At 58.8% G+C, this 18,644-nt stretch overlaps 8 protein-coding genes across 8 annotated transcripts; 3 read left to right on the plus strand and 5 right to left on the minus strand.

Annotated features, from left to right (window-relative positions):
- Positions 1-853: 853 nt before the first annotated feature.
- Positions 854-1,675, minus strand: BKCO1_2000189 (ubiquitin-conjugating enzyme; the record flags this gene model as incomplete). The annotated part of the gene is made up of 1 exon (XM_020272384.1): positions 854-1,675. One exon carries the CDS (start codon positions 1,673-1,675, stop codon positions 854-856), a length of 822 nt encoding a protein of 273 aa, XP_020134995.1.
- A 579-nt stretch (positions 1,676-2,254) lies between these two features.
- On the plus strand, positions 2,255-3,930 carry BKCO1_2000190 (outer membrane protein; the record flags this gene model as incomplete). Its single annotated transcript, XM_020272386.1, has 4 exons — positions 2,255-2,278; positions 2,338-2,454; positions 2,505-2,691; positions 2,744-3,930. The coding sequence occupies 4 exons, from the start codon at positions 2,255-2,257 to the stop codon at positions 3,928-3,930; spliced, it is 1,515 nt and encodes a 504-aa protein (XP_020134835.1).
- Positions 3,931-5,162: 1,232 nt separating this feature from the next.
- Positions 5,163-6,999, plus strand: BKCO1_2000191 (major facilitator superfamily transporter; the record flags this gene model as incomplete). Its single annotated transcript, XM_020272387.1, has 6 exons — positions 5,163-5,333; positions 5,387-5,425; positions 5,478-5,647; positions 5,701-6,235; positions 6,358-6,723; positions 6,829-6,999. 6 exons carry the CDS (start codon positions 5,163-5,165, stop codon positions 6,997-6,999), a joined length of 1,452 nt encoding a protein of 483 aa, XP_020134834.1.
- A 1,016-nt stretch (positions 7,000-8,015) lies between these two features.
- On the minus strand, positions 8,016-8,768 carry BKCO1_2000192 (chromo domain-like protein; the record flags this gene model as incomplete). The annotated part of the gene is made up of 2 exons (XM_020272388.1): positions 8,016-8,199; positions 8,254-8,768. The coding sequence occupies 2 exons, from the start codon at positions 8,766-8,768 to the stop codon at positions 8,016-8,018; spliced, it is 699 nt and encodes a 232-aa protein (XP_020134833.1).
- A 352-nt stretch (positions 8,769-9,120) lies between these two features.
- Positions 9,121-10,287, minus strand: BKCO1_2000193 (alcohol dehydrogenase; the record flags this gene model as incomplete). Its single annotated transcript, XM_020272389.1, has 3 exons — positions 9,121-9,209; positions 9,257-9,352; positions 9,438-10,287. The coding sequence occupies 3 exons, from the start codon at positions 10,285-10,287 to the stop codon at positions 9,121-9,123; spliced, it is 1,035 nt and encodes a 344-aa protein (XP_020134832.1).
- A 967-nt stretch (positions 10,288-11,254) lies between these two features.
- On the minus strand, positions 11,255-13,195 carry BKCO1_2000194 (electron transfer flavoprotein-ubiquinone oxidoreductase; the record flags this gene model as incomplete). Its single annotated transcript, XM_020272390.1, has 2 exons — positions 11,255-11,354; positions 11,409-13,195. The coding sequence occupies 2 exons, from the start codon at positions 13,193-13,195 to the stop codon at positions 11,255-11,257; spliced, it is 1,887 nt and encodes a 628-aa protein (XP_020134839.1).
- Positions 13,196-14,276: 1,081 nt separating this feature from the next.
- On the plus strand, positions 14,277-16,247 carry BKCO1_2000195 (4-coumarate-ligase protein; the record flags this gene model as incomplete). Its single annotated transcript, XM_020272391.1, has 1 exon — positions 14,277-16,247. The coding sequence occupies one exon, from the start codon at positions 14,277-14,279 to the stop codon at positions 16,245-16,247; it is 1,971 nt and encodes a 656-aa protein (XP_020134838.1).
- Positions 16,248-16,896: 649 nt separating this feature from the next.
- On the minus strand, positions 16,897-18,537 carry BKCO1_2000196 (tfiih and nucleotide excision repair factor 3 complexes subunit; the record flags this gene model as incomplete). The annotated part of the gene is made up of 4 exons (XM_020272392.1): positions 16,897-17,640; positions 17,760-18,204; positions 18,268-18,355; positions 18,414-18,537. 4 exons carry the CDS (start codon positions 18,535-18,537, stop codon positions 16,897-16,899), a joined length of 1,401 nt encoding a protein of 466 aa, XP_020134837.1.
- Positions 18,538-18,644: the final 107 nt, after the last annotated feature.

Consider the following 18,644-nt stretch of genomic DNA (forward strand, 5'->3'; position numbering starts at 1 on the left):
TACTTTCATGTCGGCATACATGCTTCAACTGCCTCAGTTTCTTTTGTTCAAGTGCCCGTAGTACACGCTTACATGTTTGACGATGAGGCGAATCGTTCAGAGCCCACTATGAATCCGGCATGCTGGAGACCCTTCGCGAAAAGTGTAGTAGGCCGAGGCGACATGGCTAGTTGTAAGCTCGATGATTAGACAACGGTACGGTGCATTGCGAAATGAAGTCCGGAACCCTTCTTGTGTGGGTAGTAGCTAAGAGAATATTCCGACGTAGAGGAATGTTTAAAAGCAGGTGCAAACAGCGTTCCTTTATCCATGATTAAAGAGACGTCCGTGAAGAATGCAGGACTTTCAATGAAAGAAAAGTGGTAGACGTTGGAGATATAACGAAAGGGGTTTTAGATAAAGGAATCGATTTGGCAGCCTACGTATGTCGAGTGCAATGCTGCAAAACGCAAGGGCAAGAATACCTCAAGGGCTTTATATCACGAACAATTTCAAGGTTTTCATCTGACATAAGAATCCGTATTGCGATTGTACATGTGGCATTTCTTGTTCTTCTCTCTAGAGTAATGTCCTAATGCCCGGTGACAGTAATGCTGAAGCAATAGGCGTGCCATCTGATCGCCGCTCTGGCAAGTCAGAGCCATGTGTAGTAGTCCGGAACGGACCTATCGGCATTATAACAGCTGAAACAGCAAACGCCGGGTGCTCGAGAGCATGCGAGTGAGAAGAGGCGGCAGAGAAATTGCAGTATACCGAAACGCCCCATGACAGCTACCATCCAGGTCAATCCAAACGCCTTACCCGCTTCCAATACAAAATGAATTACTGCCGCAAGATGGCGTCGTCGTTCTGCTCAAGATGTCTCAACGCCGAGGACGCGACAGACCAGGACATAGCCAAACAGGAAAGCGGCGCCGATCATGTACTTGTTGCGGCTCAGCCAGCCCTGGCCGGCCTCTCGGGCGACCTGGCCTCCCTCGACGACAGCACCCAGGCTGCCGCTGCCGACGGGGCGCCTCCGCAGGGCGGCGGCCTCGGGAGCGCATGCGGGGTGGCCGTCGAGCTGCGGCAGCTGGGGCATGCCGGTGGCGGGGTCGATCTTGTTGTCCTTCATCCAGCGCCAGTTCTCAGCGTCGAGCTCAGGCCACTCCTGGCGGAACTTGGCCCCACCGTCGCCGGCCTTGATGTTGGCCGCGCCGGCGGCGCGGGAGCGAGCCGAGGCGGGGTGCGAGCCGTTGCCGGTCGAGTTTGACCAGCGGGACCTGCTGGCGAACAGCTTGCGCTCGGCATCCGAGGCGCGGACGCTGCCGGTGGTCATCTCCTCGCTCGTCATGAAGCTCATCAGGCCGATGAGGATGGTGCTGACCTCCCAGGCCGGGTTGAAGCTCTTGGGGTGGAAGTCGGAGATGCTGAGGCAGAGGCGCGTCGAAGGCTGGAAGCGGCCGGACGGCGTGTGCATGCGGATGGCGGGCGGAGCGAACGGGTAGTCGGGAGGGAACATGAGGGTGCCCCAGAACTGGCCGCCCTCGTACGGGGTGCTGGGCGGGCCGGTGAGAACATAGTGCCACTCGAGGATGTTGGTCTCGGAGGGGTGGGCGACGATGTAGGGCGGCGGGTTCTGGGAGATGGTCTTGTACTCGCGCGTCAAGCGCTTTGTCGCCTGGGGGGTGGCCATGGCGGGCGGACGGTGAGAGGGGCGGTGGGCGGTGGGCGGACGGCTCGCTGCGCAAAGCGTCGGTGCGGGTCAACGGAGGCAGCGGAGTAGAGAGTGGCAGGCAGCGAGGGACGCGACGGAATGGGCAGGGAGGAGGGAGGGTGTTGTAAGAGCGGGCGCAGTTGGTCGAATGTGGAAGGGCCGGAGGCGGAGCGCATGCTGGATGAGCGAGACCCCGGCCCCGAGCGCCAAGCCAACGGCAGCCTTGATGCCTAGCAGGTCCCACGAACCGTGGTCCGCCGCCGCCGTATATATGCAGACAGCGCAAGCGCAGCGCACCGTGGCCCCAGCCTGCCCCGTCGACGTCTTCCGCGCAGCTCCTGCCCGCGGCGTGACGCGTGCCGACCCCGTGGCTTCGCGACGCTGCGGCGCTGCGGCGCTACGTAATTCTGCTCGGACCGCGCTAGCAGCCCGCTCGCTCGCGCCCGGGCGCCAAGCCGGCGCGCGACAGCTGCACTGCTGCCCTCAGCGTCACCACCACTCCCGCCCGCATCAGACCACAGCCCGCACTCCCCCACTGCACAGCAGCCCACGAGCCCAATGGCGTCGCCCCAGGACGACCATGTGCGCCGCTCCCCTCTGCCCTCGCCCAGCCCCGCGCCGCCCGCTAACTGCCCGCCCAGGTGTTCGAGAAGCTGAAGCAAAAAGTCGACCCGGCCGAGCTTCAGCGCCGCCAACATGAGGTCAACGAGCGCATAGCCGCCCAGTATGAGAGAGCAGTGGCTCGCCAGGCTGAGCTGGTCTGCTCCGCGCCGCCTAGCCCCTCCAATGCCGACGCTGACCGTTCCAGGTCGGCTCCAACTTCACCCTGCCCGTGACCGTCTCTTCCGTCCGCGTGCTCCATGCGAAGCACACCCGCCATGCCTTCCTCGAGCGCGTCTTCAGCCCGCTGCTCAATGCCAACAAGGAGGCTTCGTACACGCTGGAGGATGCCCTCGCCGACATTGGCGGTGCTGTCAACAAGCTTGAGAGATTTGGTTTGTCCGAGCTGCCCCGGCGCATCGCCCCTACGTGCTGACGCCCGGCCAGACATCTTCAAGTCTCCCATCTCCGTTTACGTTGACAGACCCGACAAGACCGACCCCAGCACCACGCCGACCGACATCGACGTTTACCTGCACGCTCGCGAGCGCTCTCGCTACACCATCAAGACCGGAACAGAGGCCGGATCTGCCGAGGGTTCCGCTTATGCGAGCGCCCAGCTGCGCAACCTGTTCGGCGGTGCCGAGTCGCTGAATGCGCACGCATCGGCCGGCACGCGCACCCGCTCTGCCTACTCGGCTTACTTCGACACTCCCATCCTCAGCAATCCCGACTTGCGCTGGGAGATCGGCGGTCTTGCGAGCTCGACTTTGAAGAGCTGGGCCAGCCACGAAGAGGTGCTCAAGGGAGGGTCGACCAAGCTCAAGTGGCAGAGCTCCGGCGGCCACCGTCACGAACTTGCCTACTCGGGCTTCTGGAGGCAGATTACTGGTCTGGCGGCGACCGCTTCGCCTACCGTCCGTGCTGATGCCGGAGACTCGTTCAAGTCAAGCATATCGCACACCTATACCCTCGACCGTCGCGACTTCCCGCTCCTCCCTTCCCGAGGCTATCTCCTCAAGACCGTGGCCGAGCTTGCCGGTGGTCCGCTCAAAGGCGACGTTGGCTTTGGGAAGTTTGAGGTTGAATCGCAAGCCGCTCTGCCGTTCCCCCCAATTGCCGGTGTTGCCCTCACCACCAGCTTCCGCGCCGGTCTGCTCCACCCGTTCGTTGACGGCAGCGGCAAGCCGACTCCCTCCCGCATCAACGATCGTTTCCAGCTAGGTGGCCCTACCGATATCCGGGGTTTCCGGCTCGCCGGTCTCGGTCCCCGTGACGGACCGGATGCTGTTGGCGGGGATGCCTACGCTGCGGGCAGTGCAAGCCTCATGCTGCCGTTGCCACGCGTTGGCGCTGAGACACCGCTCCGGCTACAAGCTTTCGTCAACGCTGGGCGTCTACTCGCTCTGAAGGAGAGGAAAGACAGCGAGGGAAATGCCGATGCGGCGGAAAGCCTGAAGGCGACGCTGGAGGAGTTGAAGAATGGCCTCCCAAGTGCCGCAGCTGGTGTCGGGCTGGTGTATGCGCACCCGGTAGCAAGGTTCGAAGTCAACTTCTCACTGCCGTTGGTGCTGCGCAAGGGCGAGCAGGGAAGGAAAGGTGTGCACTTTGGCGTTGGCATCGAGTTCATGTAGAAAGCATTCGGCTGTATGATACAGCAAGAAAGAAACAGTAATTTCTCACTTCACCCCCCGGGAAGAAGCTTCAGCATTCCTTGTACGTCCCCATGCGCAACCACGCGACCTCGGCACGAGCCCCAGGAAGCATGCCGTACTCGATAACGGGGAACTGCAACGTCAGCTCAACAATATTGTGGCAATGGACCGGAGCAAAGGAGATTGTTGAGATTCGCAATCACGCGTGAGCATCAGCGGCACGGTCCAGCTCGTCAGCGTTGCCGCCACGGCGTGTGCCGAGCGTACTTTGCCAGCATCAGCGTTCCCCGTGGGGAAAAGCGGCGGAGCGCGGTGCCAAGGGGATCCAAGATGTCCGGCATTCATGCCGCGGTGAGGATTCCATCCGGGGATTTGGTATTGCACGGAAACTTGGCGCGGGGTCGCCGCACCTTGGCGCGCGGGCCATGCTTGGGGTGCGGATTGGGGCCGAGATGTCGTGCGACCTGGCTTCAAGATACAGGGCGTCCAGACGGCGGTGGTGTGGTGGATGAGCTGGCTGAGGCCGAATCCCTTCTACTGGGACGTCTTCCCCAGCATCACCAAGATCCACGCTGAAAGAGCGTGCGTGGTCCTGTGCGGCATTTCCCTGGACCATAGCTCCGGACGCTTTTGTTGATTGCTAGGCGGTAGTCATGAGGTGGTTAAACACATCTGCCGAGTCGCTGCCCAGAGTTTGTCCTGCCAGCGCTCGCCAGCAATTCCACCGGGGTTTGCATACCGCTGACTCCCTCAGCTCAAGGGAGGCATATGAATCCTTCGAGCCCGTCCTGATACGATATCGATGCCGATAGATTCCGCAAGCGTCGGCACGCCGAAAGCGAGCCAGAAACAGAACCGGCGCCTCTTTACTTGGCCCGTCCACCTGGCATCGAGCCCATGGCGTGTAAATGGCTGTGGTATCGGTGCCCCCCAAGAAATCGCCCAGCTGTTGACCCCGCACCTGCCGGCCGCCATGGACGTGTCTCTCTCATTGCTTCCGAACATGCTCTTCCGCCGCCGCGAGCATGACTTGTTCGAGTCGAGTCAATTTCGAGCTTGGGTGGAGGAGAGGCCGGGGTAGGTAGGTAGCCAATGCTGAACTATATATTTGCTCTTGACTTCCTCGTTGCAAGGCAGCAACGATCTTCCGGCAGTGTCCCTTTGTTTTCTTTCCACAATAACTAGCTCGGCCTCAATTCCCAACCTCCGCCATGTCGGACCCAATCATGGAGAAGAAGCAAGCGGAGCATGTGGAGCACGTGGAAGATTTGGATGAAGAGAAGCTGAAGCAAAAGCACGGAAAGCAAGACTATTCCGGTGCTACTGAGAAGACAGATCCAGTGGAGATTGCCTTGGTCAGGAAGCTGGACCGTTGGATCATGGTGCGTTTTCGATTTGTCGCTGAGCTGGCGGTACTCTCGCTGACTTGACACAGCCTATGCTTTGGTCGATGTACTGGCTCAACTACCTCGATGTGAGCCCTGTGGCATCCACCACCCAGCTCCAACACTGCTGACGAAATACAGCGAAATGCAATCGCACTTGCCCGGCTCAACAACTTGGAGGAGGACCTTGGCCTTACTGGAACCCAATACCAGACCTGCGTCAGCATCCTTTTCGTCGGCTACCTACTTGGTCAGGTTCCCAGCAACATGTTCCTAACGCGGACTCGCCCTTCGTGGTACATGGGGTGTTGGTATGCCGTATCTCGAGGACTCCAGAGTTGGCCAGTCACTGACTGTGTAACAGCATGATGCTTTGGGCCGTCGTCTCGGCTTTGACGGCCTTGTCAAAGGACTTCAAGGGCTTGCTCCTCACCAGGTTCTTCCTTGGTGTCACAGAAGCCCCTTATTACCCCGGCGCTCTCTACATGCTCAGCATCTTCTACACCCGCAAGGAGATTGCCACCCGCATCAGCATCCTCTATACCGGCAACATCTTGGCCACCGCTTTCGCCGGCCTGATCGCTGCCGGCATCTTCCACGGAATGGACGATCTGGGCGGCATCTCCGGCTGGCGCTGGTTGTTCATCTTGCAGGGCATCGTCACCTTCGTCATCGCCGTCGCTGGCTGTTTTATCCTCCCCGACTTCCCACACAACACCAAGTGGCTCACCCCCGACGAAAGACAGCTCGCCACGGCCCGGATCGAGCGGGACACGGTTGGCCTGAAGGGCAAGGGCAGCCCTTGGGATGGCTTCATGCAGGCGGCCAAGGACCCCAAAGTCTGGCTGTTCGCCTTCATGCAGCACCAGCACCTAGCCGCCAACGGCTTCAAGAACTTCGTAAGCACCCACTCACCCCCTCTTTGAAGCGCCAATCACATATCCCTGGGATGTTCTCTCCAACCACGCACAGCCAAACGTCAAAGGCGCTCTGGCTGACCAACCTCCAACACAACCACCAGTTCCCCACCGTCGTCGAAACCCTCGGCTTCAACACGACCATCACGCTCGTGCTGACCTGCCCGCCCTACGTCATCGCGGGCGCCATCTCCATCGCCGTGTCGTGGTCGTCGGGCCGGTTCAACGAGCGGACCTGGCACATCACCTGCTCCAAGCTGGTCGCCATCCTGGGCTTCGCGCTGGGCGCCGCCACCATGAACATGGGCGCGCGCTACTTCGCCATGGTCGTCTTCGCCTCGGGCACCTACGGCGTCAACTCCATCATCCTCGGCTGGGTCGGCGCCACCTGCGGCCAGACGCCCGAGAAGAAGGCCGTCGCGCTGAGCATCGTGAACACCGTGGCGAACATATCCTTCATCTGGACTCCGGTGAGAAACATCCCTCTCTCCCTCTCTCTTTTGCTTTCTCGTGTGTCTGTGTGAAGGCATCGTTTTTTTTTTTTTTTTTTTGCTAATCAAGTGCCGCACCTGCAGTATCTGTGGTATGACGAAGACGCGCCGCGCTACGTCGTCGCCATGGGATCTAGCGCTGGCTTCAGTTTCCTGTGCTTCGTCTGCGCGTGGATCATGAGGCTCGCCCTTAAGCGCAAGAACAAGAAGATGAGGCAGTCCCAGGACGAGACGACGCTCTTCTACGCCTACTAAAGCTGATCGAGAGAAAGAGAGGGCTGTAGGGGGTGCTCTGGCGGAGTATCTGATGTATCGAAACGAACGTACGAAGACACGGGCTGCTTCGTATGCCGTGTGGTTGAATCCAATGTCCGGACGTAGATGTAGGTTTTGAATACGGATTAATGCGTCCGGGCATTGGACTCGACTACCCGCACAAGGAGAATGTCAGCTGGGCCTCATCGCCATTGGCGTACATCCGTGTCAGTAGCAGAAAGAAATCTCAATGAAACAAAATCCATCAACTGAATTGTTTTCCACTTGCTTCTCTTCCATGTGAAGTAATGTGCAAGCAAACATTGCCGCCGAATGTCAATGATTACGCTCATGGTTACCACCATGCTTTATCTCTTTTACATCTATGATTCATTTAACCAAGCAATGCGAGGGTAGAGACTTCGAGATAAGAAAATGTGGCTGGATGCCACACCATGCCCGAGCTACGCTTACCACAATATCCTGAATTGGGCCTGTCGTGGCCATATTTCGAGCTACTCCGGTCAGCAGCCCAGTATTGCCATTACTGAAAGATTCATAGGCACAGGCGAAGAATGAAGGCTCGGGATCACCCTGGGCCCTCGCGCAACTGCAAGAGAAGCCGCCCACACTTAAGCCCGTCGTTCTCTGAAAAGTGGAACAATACGAGGACCTTGCGACATGATTCCGAATTCCCCTATCGGTGGTCCGCAAAGGTCGGTGTCTTGAATGACGCTCGTCAGTTCTTACAGCGTGGGAGAAAATGGCGCTGGATAAGCCGGAATTTCCATGCGCCGCATTGCAAATCGGCAATGTTCGGAAACATCGAAAGCCAATGGCCCGTAGTGATAACGCGCCCTGCAACCGCGTTGCAAACTGATAGTAAAACTACGCTCACTCGTGTCGTCGTTGGATCACAGCGACTGTCTTCTTTCGTAGGTTTCGGAAGAGAGGCCGGAGCTGGTTTTGGCATCTTTCTTTGGGTAGTCAAGTAAGCAGTTGCATCCGGATGCGGACTACGGGCTTTTCTCGTTCGAGCGGGACGGTGAGGTCTGGACTTCGCGTGCGATTTGCTGCTGCAGAGCATCTTCGTCGCTCCTGTGCTCCTTTTCTGATTCCGCATCTACATCGTCGTTTGAGGCGAGCGATTCGTCATCAGAAGCAGCTGCGTCGTTGCCGGTAGATGTCTTGTCTCGAGCGCTGTTTAGTTGTTAGACTGCATTCCGGTAAGTATAGTGAGGGTCCGGTACATACCGCATCTCAAGCTTGCGCTGCTCCCAATTCTTGACCATAGCTTCACTAGCAAATGCCTTCGGCTCCCAGCTGTCCGGGTACACCTCACCGGTCTTCGGGTTGTCCTCCCAAGCGATTTTGTAGTAGTACTGGTTCTCGTGGACGATTCCCTGCGCAGCCCATTCCTGGCCTCCTTTCTCTTTCTTCCATTCGGCGAGGAGCGCACGATTGGCGCAAGACTTGGGGTGCCAGGTCGGCATGTAGGGTTTCTTCGTCTCGGGGTTGATGCCGTCCCACTCGATGAGATAGTCGGTCTTGTTCTCGTCAAGGATGCGTTTGGCCGTGTAGAAGCGGTTGTCCTTTGCGTCGACCTTGGGGCGCTTGCGCTGAGAGGCTTTGGCAATGGGACGCGCGCCCTTCGGAGCTCGACCGCGTCTGCTCTTCATTGGCGGCGGCGAGGTCAAAGTCGGGCGGATGCGATGGGGCGAGATGGGGACGATCTTGGTCGGTTTGTCTGGGCGACGCTTTGGCGGCATGCTGGGCGTCTGACTAGGGCGGATTAGTGTGGGGTGGTGCAAGTGTCCGGCGCGACTTGTGTTGATGGTCGAGAGACTGGAAGGGGAGACGCGCCACGCGCCGACGCGTCAAGCTCGTGCATGAGCTTCTCCGAGCTCGGGCCACCTGTTGTGAAACTCGTCTGTGTCGGACGCAAATTTGTACAATTATTATCATAGCTACTACGTAAACTTTGCAAATCATCAAAAAGGACATGCCCCCAATTCCAGCCACCCAGCACTTTCCACACTCAAAAGACATCCGCCTCGCCCGGGAATCCCAATGGTACGCACCCGCTCCCTCGCTCTCCTCACTCTTTTCCAAAGTGCACCACTAGAACTCAATGATGACCTTCAGCGCCTGGTTGGCTGATGCCGCCTTGAACGTCGTGTAGGCGTTCATCATGTCGGTGAACGCAAAGTCTAAAGCGAAATCAGCACCAGAGCTCTTCGGAAAAGGGTGTACCTACTGTGCGTGATGAGCCTTTCGGCCGGCAGCCTCTTGGCCGCCACGAGCTTCAACAGCATCGGCACCGTCGCCGTGTCCACCAGTCTCGTCGTGATCGCTAAACAAGAACATTAGCCCGACATACACATTTCTGCTGGGGGAGAAGAGAGATGATCAGGATCGGGGACACATGGATGGCTCACAGATATTCTTATTCCACAGCTTCTCCAGGTGCAGGTCGACGCTGGTACCGTGCACGCCGACGTTGGCGATGGTCCCGCCGGCGCCGACGAGCTCCTGGCACTGATGGAACGTCTGCGGGATGCCGACGACCTCGAGCACCGCGTCGCAGCCGCGGCCCTCGGTCAGCCGCATGACCGTCTCCTCCGCCTGCGGCGGCGTGACCGTCGCGTGCGCCCCCAGCTCGCGCGCCAGCTTGAGCCTGTTCTCGTCAAAGTCGACGACGATGATGAGCCCCGGCGCGTAGAGCTGCGCCGTCAGCAGCGCCGCGAGCCCCACGGGGCCGGCGCCGATGATGAGCAGCGAGCAGCCCGGCTCGACCTTCGCGTTGAGCACGCCGCACTCGAAGCCCGTGGGCAGGATGTCGCTGAGCATGACGGCCGTCTTGGGGTCGACGCTCTCCGGCACCTTGTACAGCGACGTCTCGGCGTTGGGGATGCGGACGAACTCGGCCTGCGTGCCGTCGATCGTGTTGCCCAGTACCCAGCCGCCCGTCTCGCACTGCGACGGCATCCCCTTGCGGCAGTAGTGGCACGTGCCGCACGTCGTGATGGCCGGAATCAGCACCAGGTCGCCTTCCTTGAGCTTGCTGACCGACGAGCCCGCTTTGGAGATGACGCCCACGCCCTCGTGGCCCAGCACCGTCCCCGGCTCGCACGATGGCACGTCGCCCTTCATGATGTGCAGGTCTGTGCCGCAGATGGTCGTGTACTTGAGCTGCACGATGGCGTCGCCCGGCAGCTGGAGCTCCGGTACCGGCCGCTCTTCCAGCGCTACGTCGCTGTCAGGGCCTCTGTAGACGAGAGCTTTCATGGTGGAGGCGCGGGCCAACTGCTGAATTGGACGGAAGGTTGCTGCTTGGTATCTGGAGTGGTTGCTTGCCGTGGGCCTACAGGCCTTGGTTGCTGCTGTCGGCATATATGCTATGTTGCGGTGTTGCACAAGACGGCTGCGTACCGCACCGGATGCTCGGGTGCTGACGCGGGGAAGCACGGCCGAGCATCTGGAGATGCATCTCTGGGCCCGAAGAGCTGGAAACATGAGGGATGCAATTGGCGTGCTGGTGATGTTAGAGTCGGCACAGGAAGTTCGGGAAAAGGGGGTTGGGTTTGGCTAGGTATGATGATAGAGACGCAGGTGCGGTAGGCCAGCAAGATAAAGAGCCAGGCTTGGATGACCTGCAGATGTGTCAGTCCGAGTGCGGGGTGCCCTACGCCGCAGAGGATTCGTCAATCCTGGACAGGGGTGGTGCAATCATCAGCAGAGTTATCAGCAGATGTCACGATGGGGCTGGGCAAGAGACCTGAACAACAGGCCATACCTCGGGTCAGCTGTGACTCGTTGTGGCAGCACGGACATCGCCATTGATCCGGCCGATTGATGTGGCTGGATCTACAGCCTTGCATGACTCCGTACGTGAGGTGTACGCCGCTTGGCGACTCGGGAGACCGGAAATTCGCGGCTGGCCTTCCGTTTCTGGTAGGCCCCAAGGTTTAACTGTTGGACACGAGCACAAAATGGCAATTTCCTCGTCGCTCCTGACCGCATGTGCGGTTGACATGTTTCTGTGGGGCTTCGCGGGGAAAACCCCTCGTGCGAGATCAACAAAGTCGCATGGCTCAAGGTGGGGAAATAAGCTTTACCTCGAGCAAGGTTCAGATCAAAGCCAGCAATCAGACAGCAGCAAAGTGAGAACGTGTTGCAGATGAAACCTTTCTTTTTTTCCGAGGGCCTTTGCTACCCATCAAGGCCCTGTCGCTGCCGAAAATTTTAACGTATCTTATGTCATGTAGTACTTGGGGCCGTCGCCGCCAGTGGGGCAGACCCAGTTGATGTCTTGGGAAGGGGCCTTGATGTCACACGTCTTGCAGTGAACGCAGCTGGTTTCTAGTTAGCGGGGCGCATTGAACGCAACTAAGTAGGAGATGACGTACTTTTGGGAGTTGATCTGAAACCTCACGCCCAGATCCTTGCTCTCATCCTCCACATACTCGTACACACCAGCAGGGCAGAACCGGTTTTCAACACCCTTGAACCTGGGCCACTCCTTGAGCGCGTGTGCATCCCAATCCTTGACTTGCAAGTGGACTGGCTGATCCTCCTCGTGGTTGGTCCCGGAGCGGCTGACGCTGGTCAAGATATCAAAGCTTATCTTGCCGTCCGGCTTGGGATATTCAATCTTCTGGCTGTCATCTGCCTGCTTAGTGGATGCATGGTCAGGCTTCCCATGCTTGAAAGTCCACGGCTCCTTGCCTCTGAGAACAAATGCCGTGATTCCCGAGTACAAAACACCGCCGTATAGGCCGAGCGGGTTGTGGAAAGAGGGGCGCATGTTGCGGACCTCCTTCAGCTCACTCCAGATCGTCGAGTTCCGCAGCTTGTCCTCGTAGTCGTACAGGAAGATCGACCCGTCATCTGAGTTGGACCCAAGGGCTGTGTAGGCAGCCTCGGCAGCCAGCATTCCAGACTGCATGGCAGTGTGTGTACCCTTGATCTTGGGCAGATTGAGGAAACCCGCCGTATCGCCAATGAGGGCGCCGCCAGGGAACGCACACTTCGGGATCGACTGGAAGCCGCCCTCGTTCAGAGTACGGGCTGCGTACGAGATGCACTTGCCTCCCTCGAGATACTTCTTGTAGAACGGGTGTTGCTTCATCTTCTGGAACTCGCCGTAAGGGGAGAGCCAAGGGTTGGGGTAGTCCAGCCCAACGACCAGACCGATGCTGACCATGTTGTCGCCAAAATGATACATCCAGCCACCGCCGTACGTGTCCTTCGGAAGCGGGTATCCGAGCGAGTGTGCTACGAGACCAGAATCGAATTTTTCGGGATCAATCTCCCAGACTTCCTTGATGCCAAGGCCGTAGGTCTGGTGTTCCGAGTCCCTCCTCAAGTCGAACTTCTTGACGACCTGCTTGGTCAAGCTACCGTGGCAACCTTCGGCAAGGAGCGTGCACCGGGCGTGGAACTCCATGCCGCGCTCGAACGAGTCCTTGGGGGTGCCGTCTCTGGCGAGGCCCAGGTCGTTCGTTGCCACGCCCTTGACGGAGCCATCAGGAGTGTAGAGAATCTCGGAGGCAGAGAAGCCCGCGTAGATCTCGACGCCAACCTCCTCGGCACGCTCACCGAGCCACTTGACCAATTGGTTCAAACTTATGATATAGTTGCCATGGTTGTTCATTTGCGGGGGTACGGGCAGCCAGACGGACTTGTTCGTGGTGAGGAAGCGCATCATCTCCCTCTTTGCAGGCGTGGCATTCTCGAAACGGTTGGGGTTTTCTTCCGAGTTCCAGTCGGGCAAGAGCTGGTCCAGGGCGGAAGGCTGGACGACATTGCCCGACACTATGTGGTCTCCTATCTCGCCGGCCTTTTCCAACAGCAGAACGCGGAAGTCTTCATTGCCTGCTTCGTTGGCGAGCTGCTTGAGGCGAATGGCGGCACTGAGCCCTGCGGGACCACCACCAATGATGCAGACATCGACCTGGTCGGCCTCGCGCTCGATTTGGCTGGGGTCAAAGGACTCGTTGACTTCGGCTAGGCGAGGGCGGGCGGTGTTGGAGAGGGCTCGCCGTTGGCCAGCGACGCGGAGTGCTGGTGTGCAGGCGCTGAGAGAGGCGCGAGTGGTGGCGGCGGCGAAAGGTCGTGCGAAAAATCGAGCTTGGGAGAAGCGCGGGACGAGGGCGCGGCGCAGGGCGGAAGGAGCAACTATCCTGGATGCCATGGCGAGGGGAGATGTGCAGCACCCCGCAAAAGCATTGGGGCAGGGGCAGAGGCAATTGAAGGCAGCCGCGGGCCGGGGAACGCTCTATGACGCCGTCGGGCAAGGGCCGAGGTTGCCGTCGCGGGGCTAGTGGTGTGCGCGGGAAGATTTCCACCGCGGGGAGCCTCCAGCCGCCGCCGGCCAAACAGCGTCGAGCAGATTGTCAGCCCCTGTCAACCTCACACCAACTCCTGCCCATTGCCTGACCGATCGGGCAGGCAATCCCGCTCGCCTCAGGCTGCCACGCCCAGCTGCCACGCCCAACCGCTGATGTCCCGCCATGAATTGCGCATCGTGAGTGCGACGCTCACGGGAGCCACCCAGACTCATCAAACTTGTGGAGCCCTTCGCTTCATGTCTTGTGATGTTCGCGCCATGGCAACTGGCTGAGTTGGTGGATCGACCGCGAGCGGACTCTGCGATATCGCTCCCACAGACGCCGCCGAGAGCGCTCCTAAAATAAGCCTGCGACGCGAAATCGGCGCTCCCGTCTTCCAACCTCCGTTGGACGTGTCTTGTCTTTTTTTTTTTTTCCTTCTCCGTCATTGCCCTCTTGCGTGTGCGGCAGCCCTAGCTGAGGTGGTCAAAGAGCATGGAGACGGCGGCATTTATTCGTCTTGGGCGCACGTTGTGGAAGGTGGCCGGCGCATGAAGAGACGGGCCCTCTCTGCCTGCAGGGTCTGATGAAGAGAATTTCCAGTGGACAAGATGGAGCGCATCTACGACCCCTTGAGTGGAAGCCGGCCATTGGAAGGACGGGATTGCCCTTTGACCGTGTACAGCGAGCGGTACGTGGCTTCTTCTTTGGTAGGCGTTGAGCTCGAAACGTCATCGAGCACAACGCTCCTTCCGTGGAATAGCGATGCAGCGCGTTCCTGTGTTAGTAGTGGGTGTTAGCCGTCACCCAGCTTGCGGTTTCCCTAGCTGTCTCTTTCTCGCAGAGCAATTCTGCAGCTTCACATATCATCTCTATATCCAACGCGCCGTTCTCATTATTTGCGCGCCCCATCCTCAAGTCGACGTGAGTGAGAGTGAGGCAAAGATGGCGGGCCACATCGAGGCACCCAAGTTCGAGCTGCTGCGGGCGAACTGGGAAGCGCGCCAGCAGACCGATCCAACCAACCGACCACTATCACCGACCACTCCGGGCCGCACACCCGCCCAACAGCGCTTGTTCTACACGTCTTCCAGCGAAACACGCGAATCCAAGGCTCGTCGCTTCAGCTCCTTTGCCACATTCACAAGCCCCATCAACCCTTTCACCCGTCGCGATCGAGCCGCTATGCCTTTCCCCAAGTCACCCTCATATAAGGCCCTCGTCGCTCCCGAAAAGCGCGAGGAACCTCCACCTGCTCTGAAGCGCGGCCCTGGAAGCAGGCTCCCATCCTTCAAGGGTTCTTCCAACGCCATGCCGCCACCAGCACTACCGACTACGAAGAGTAACGGTCAAGCTGCTTCCGATCGCTGGATGATGGGGCGCCTGTCCCGGAGCCAGACAACCAGCAACATCCCACTGCTCGCGTCTAAGGCAGCTGAGCCCATGAAGCAACCTCCGGTGAAGCATCTGCCAGCGGGTGTTCCACCGCTCAAGGCGACGGGACCGAGACAACCATCACAATCCGCGAGCAACCTCATACGCAGCAGACCACCCACGCCGCATCGCAGCGCCGATGAGCCGATGCCCGTCACTGCCCACTCCACCAACAATCTGATTTCTCTGACTTCCTCAGCCTCTTCCACCAATGTTCGCAGCAAGCTACCCACACCGGCTCTAAACCGGGATACCAGGCAGTCAGGAATGGCAACTAAGATGTTCGGAGGCATGAAGAAGACACCGAAAATCAGGGAAAAGCGCTCATACACGCAGCCTAACCTTACAAGTGTGACGAACATGTCGTCTCAGATCGTCACGCCGCGAAAGACGGTCTTTAGGGAAGAGTTTGCTACAAAAACGCCCCGGTACATGGCAAGCGAGAACAGGAAGCCTCTCCCGTGCAGCGATGATCTCTTTGGTCCAGTCGGTAGTGTCAAGGTCACAGAGATCTCCAACGACGAAGACCTTGGGCGGTACGGACCAATTAGCGCGGAGGACTGGACAGGTATGCTGTCTATTGAGTCGCCTACGTCGAACAAGCCTGTCAGGGTGTCCAACAATTCTCAACACAGACGTCCGTCACAGCATCGCCTTCATTCCGCGGGCTCCCTGCCCCAGAACAACCTTCTTACGCCGCTTTCTCCGCCTTTCCCGCGCACTCCCCGCCACTCTACCGCCCACAGCCAATCTCTGTTTCCCCCCAGCGGTGGTACAAATCCGCCCACTATCCTACGCCACTCCCACCTGTCGCCCTGCCCGGAAGATTCCAACCCAAAAACGGCGATCCGCTTCATCTCCACCGGCCAACTTCGCTCATGGTCTCCTCCGCAGTCTCCGACACCAACACGTTCCTCGAGTTCATCCTCCTCCTCGGCTCCCCCTCCGTCTCCAACGCCCACCAGCGGCAAAGGCAGTGTCCGCGACGTCAACAACCCTCCGAGCTACGCCCTGGTCAACAAAGCGCAACCATCGGCCTACTGGGCGGGCCGCTTCGCCTCGGGCTTCGACCGGCTGCGCCTCGAGGCCTTCCACGCCGAGGGCCACGCCTTCCGCACCTCGGGCCGCGTGTCGGACACGTTTGGCGCCTTCGTCGACGGTAGCGAGGAGGTCCGCGCCCGCCGCGTCTTCGCCGAGCTGGCCGCCTGTTGCCGCTCCGACGAGGCGACTCGCAGCCTGCGCGACTTTCAGGCCGCATGGGCGCGCAAGAGCGGCAGCGTCGCGTGTATGCCGCCGCCAGCGGTGATTGTGTTGAATGCGGGCGTTGAGAATAGAGTCGGCAACGGCAACGGCAACAACAACAACAACAATGTGGCGGGTGGGGGTGAGGAAGGCTTGAGGGGTGGAGAGGGCAAGGGAAGGAAGACGGGCATGGGCTTCATGGAGAAGCTGAAGGGCATGGCGAGGAAGTCGAGTGCCTAGGATGACGATATGAGCTTGAGTTGAGAAAAGAAAATGATGGACCATGGGTTTCACGATGTCTTGACGACTGTATGGCATGACGAAGGGATAAAGACGATACTGGGAGAGGCTCAAAACAAAAAAAAACATTCGGGAATAGGCAACTTGTTGGGTTCAATGGGGGAAGATTAAGGGTGCAATTGAGAGGTCGGCCTTTTCCTTGATTGCATGCCCGACTTTTACGGGAGTTCTTGGTGGACAGGGAAGTTTCTTACGATATTACACGGATCAGGATTCATGAGACATGGAAACGGTTATGCGGTAGCTCAGAGACGGTTGATTTTATGATTGGCCTCTTTCTACTACTTGAGGCAGTGAACTACCGAAATGCTACTTGCTACCTGCTAAATGCTGGTGCCGCCTCTTTGGCGAAAATTTAGACGAAAATTCCCCTTTTCTATCTCGTACAATAAGAAGCGCCCTGCTGCTTCCAGAACACGGAACGCCTTGTCATAGCCTTCATAAATAGCCAGCTCGAACAACCAAGGATTTTTACTCGCCCACTTACCCAATGGGCTTCTCCTGTAGAGGCTGCGGCTTGGATATGGAAGATAAGAAAGAAGGCAACGGGGGAAAAGGAAAACGGGGAGGGAGATGCACTGCTTGCTCCTCACGCCCTCTTCTGCCGATTCTTGATATACTGCGAAATCTGCTCCACGCGAGTCAAGAACATGAGACGCCTCGCGTCGTTGCTCCAGATCAGCACGCCGATGTGGCCGGCGTATTCCTTGAGGTCGCGGAACTCCTCGTAGTCCTTGAAGTCCTTGAACAGGAAACCCTCGGTGGCGCGCATGCGGTCGCCCTCGATCTGCCATAGGCGGATCTGGTCGACGACGGTGGGCGGCAGGACGGGGTTCTTGCGCTGCATCTGGGGGTGGGCGTACGTGTCGAGGTAGGAGATGATCTGGTCCGACGTGATGCCGAGGTTGATGGCGCGCTGGATGGATTCCTTGGTCAGCTTGCCCGAGACCAGGTTGGGGAAGCGCGTCTCGAGCTCGGTGAAGAGGCCCAGCACCGCGATCTGCAGCTCGCTGCTCGTGTAGGCGTAGAGGCGGTAGTTGGTCTCGATGATGATGTAGCCTTTGGTGCCCGCGGTGGAGGTGCTGTTGAGGGCGCTGGAGAAGGAGTCGGTGTTGTTGAGGGCAGCGGCGTCCGAGGTCAGGGTCGTGGCGAGGCGGGTGGGGTAGAAGCGGGAGGACCTGGACGAGGCGCGGTAGACGATGCCGAAGTCGTTGAGGTCGTCGAGCATTTGGAGTTGGGTTGCCGTCAGACTGTCGGTACTGTAGTCTTGTCCGAGGTCGAGACTGCCTAGCATGAAGAGGAAGGATAGAACATCGACATTGTCCATTTTGAGCTGCTAAGCGGTTAGAGCGTGTGACAAAACATGCGGCTTGCTGTCGCCATCACCACGGAGGACGGAAAAAATCAACAAAAACAGAGGGCAGCGATTCGCATGGAAGAGCCTAGCCATACCTTATGCGCATTTTCAAGGTAGACAATCAGCAGACTCCAGACTTGGGCATTCACTTCCTGCAGCAAGAACGAGAAGCCCGCTTGCGTAATGCTCGTCCGTCCTCCTCTTGACTCAATGAAATGCCCCAGGTCCAGCAGCGTCTTTGACGCAGGACTGATTTCCGATCCGCCTCCCAGCATCGAGCCTGTGCTGCCGACCATGTAGTGTAATATAGCCTCCCACTGCCCTCTCGCAAACTCGTCGAGCACTTCTATCGAAACGCGCTTCGAGCCCGTTTCCACGCATGGCACGCCAAAAGACCGGTGGTTGCCTCCGCCGGTGAGAGCCTGCCTGAGAGAGTTCTGGAAGCCGCTGGCGAGCCGATAGGCGCGCTGCCCCTTGGTCTCTTGCGCTTGGGTGATGATGTGGAGGCTCTCGAGCACAGAGATAGCTTTGTCCTTTTCTCTACGCAATCGAACGCATTAGCCCAAGTCTGCGCTGGCCTGAGAGGATGAGTCGTCGTCGCACCCGTTCGAATCATCGCGTATCCATGTCTCGAGCTCCGCGGCTGGGAGCGGACCGGTCATGTAGAGCATCGCCATGACTATCGTTTTCGCTGCCGAGGGTGGAAATGTTAGCCATGCCGCATGCAGAGTCGCGGTCGGACTACTGACCCAGGTGGGGCAGCATGCGGCGAAAGACGGCCAGGACGGCCGAGGGCTGCTGGTACAGGCGCTTGTGGATGGCGCCGGACAGGCCCTCGAGGTAGTCGAGAGCCTGGGACGAGGAGGCCGACATGGCGGTACGGCGGCGCGCGGTCGATGTCGTTCGCACGCTTCGCTAGGGGCGGGCCATGGTCGGGGGCGGGTGAGCGAAGGTGGGCGAGGCAAAGGAAAGGAAGGGCG

Source organism: Diplodia corticola (assembly GCF_001883845.1).
Source record: "Diplodia corticola strain CBS 112549 chromosome Unknown scaffold2, whole genome shotgun sequence".
Taxonomy (NCBI): Eukaryota; Fungi; Ascomycota; class Dothideomycetes; order Botryosphaeriales; family Botryosphaeriaceae; genus Diplodia; species Diplodia corticola.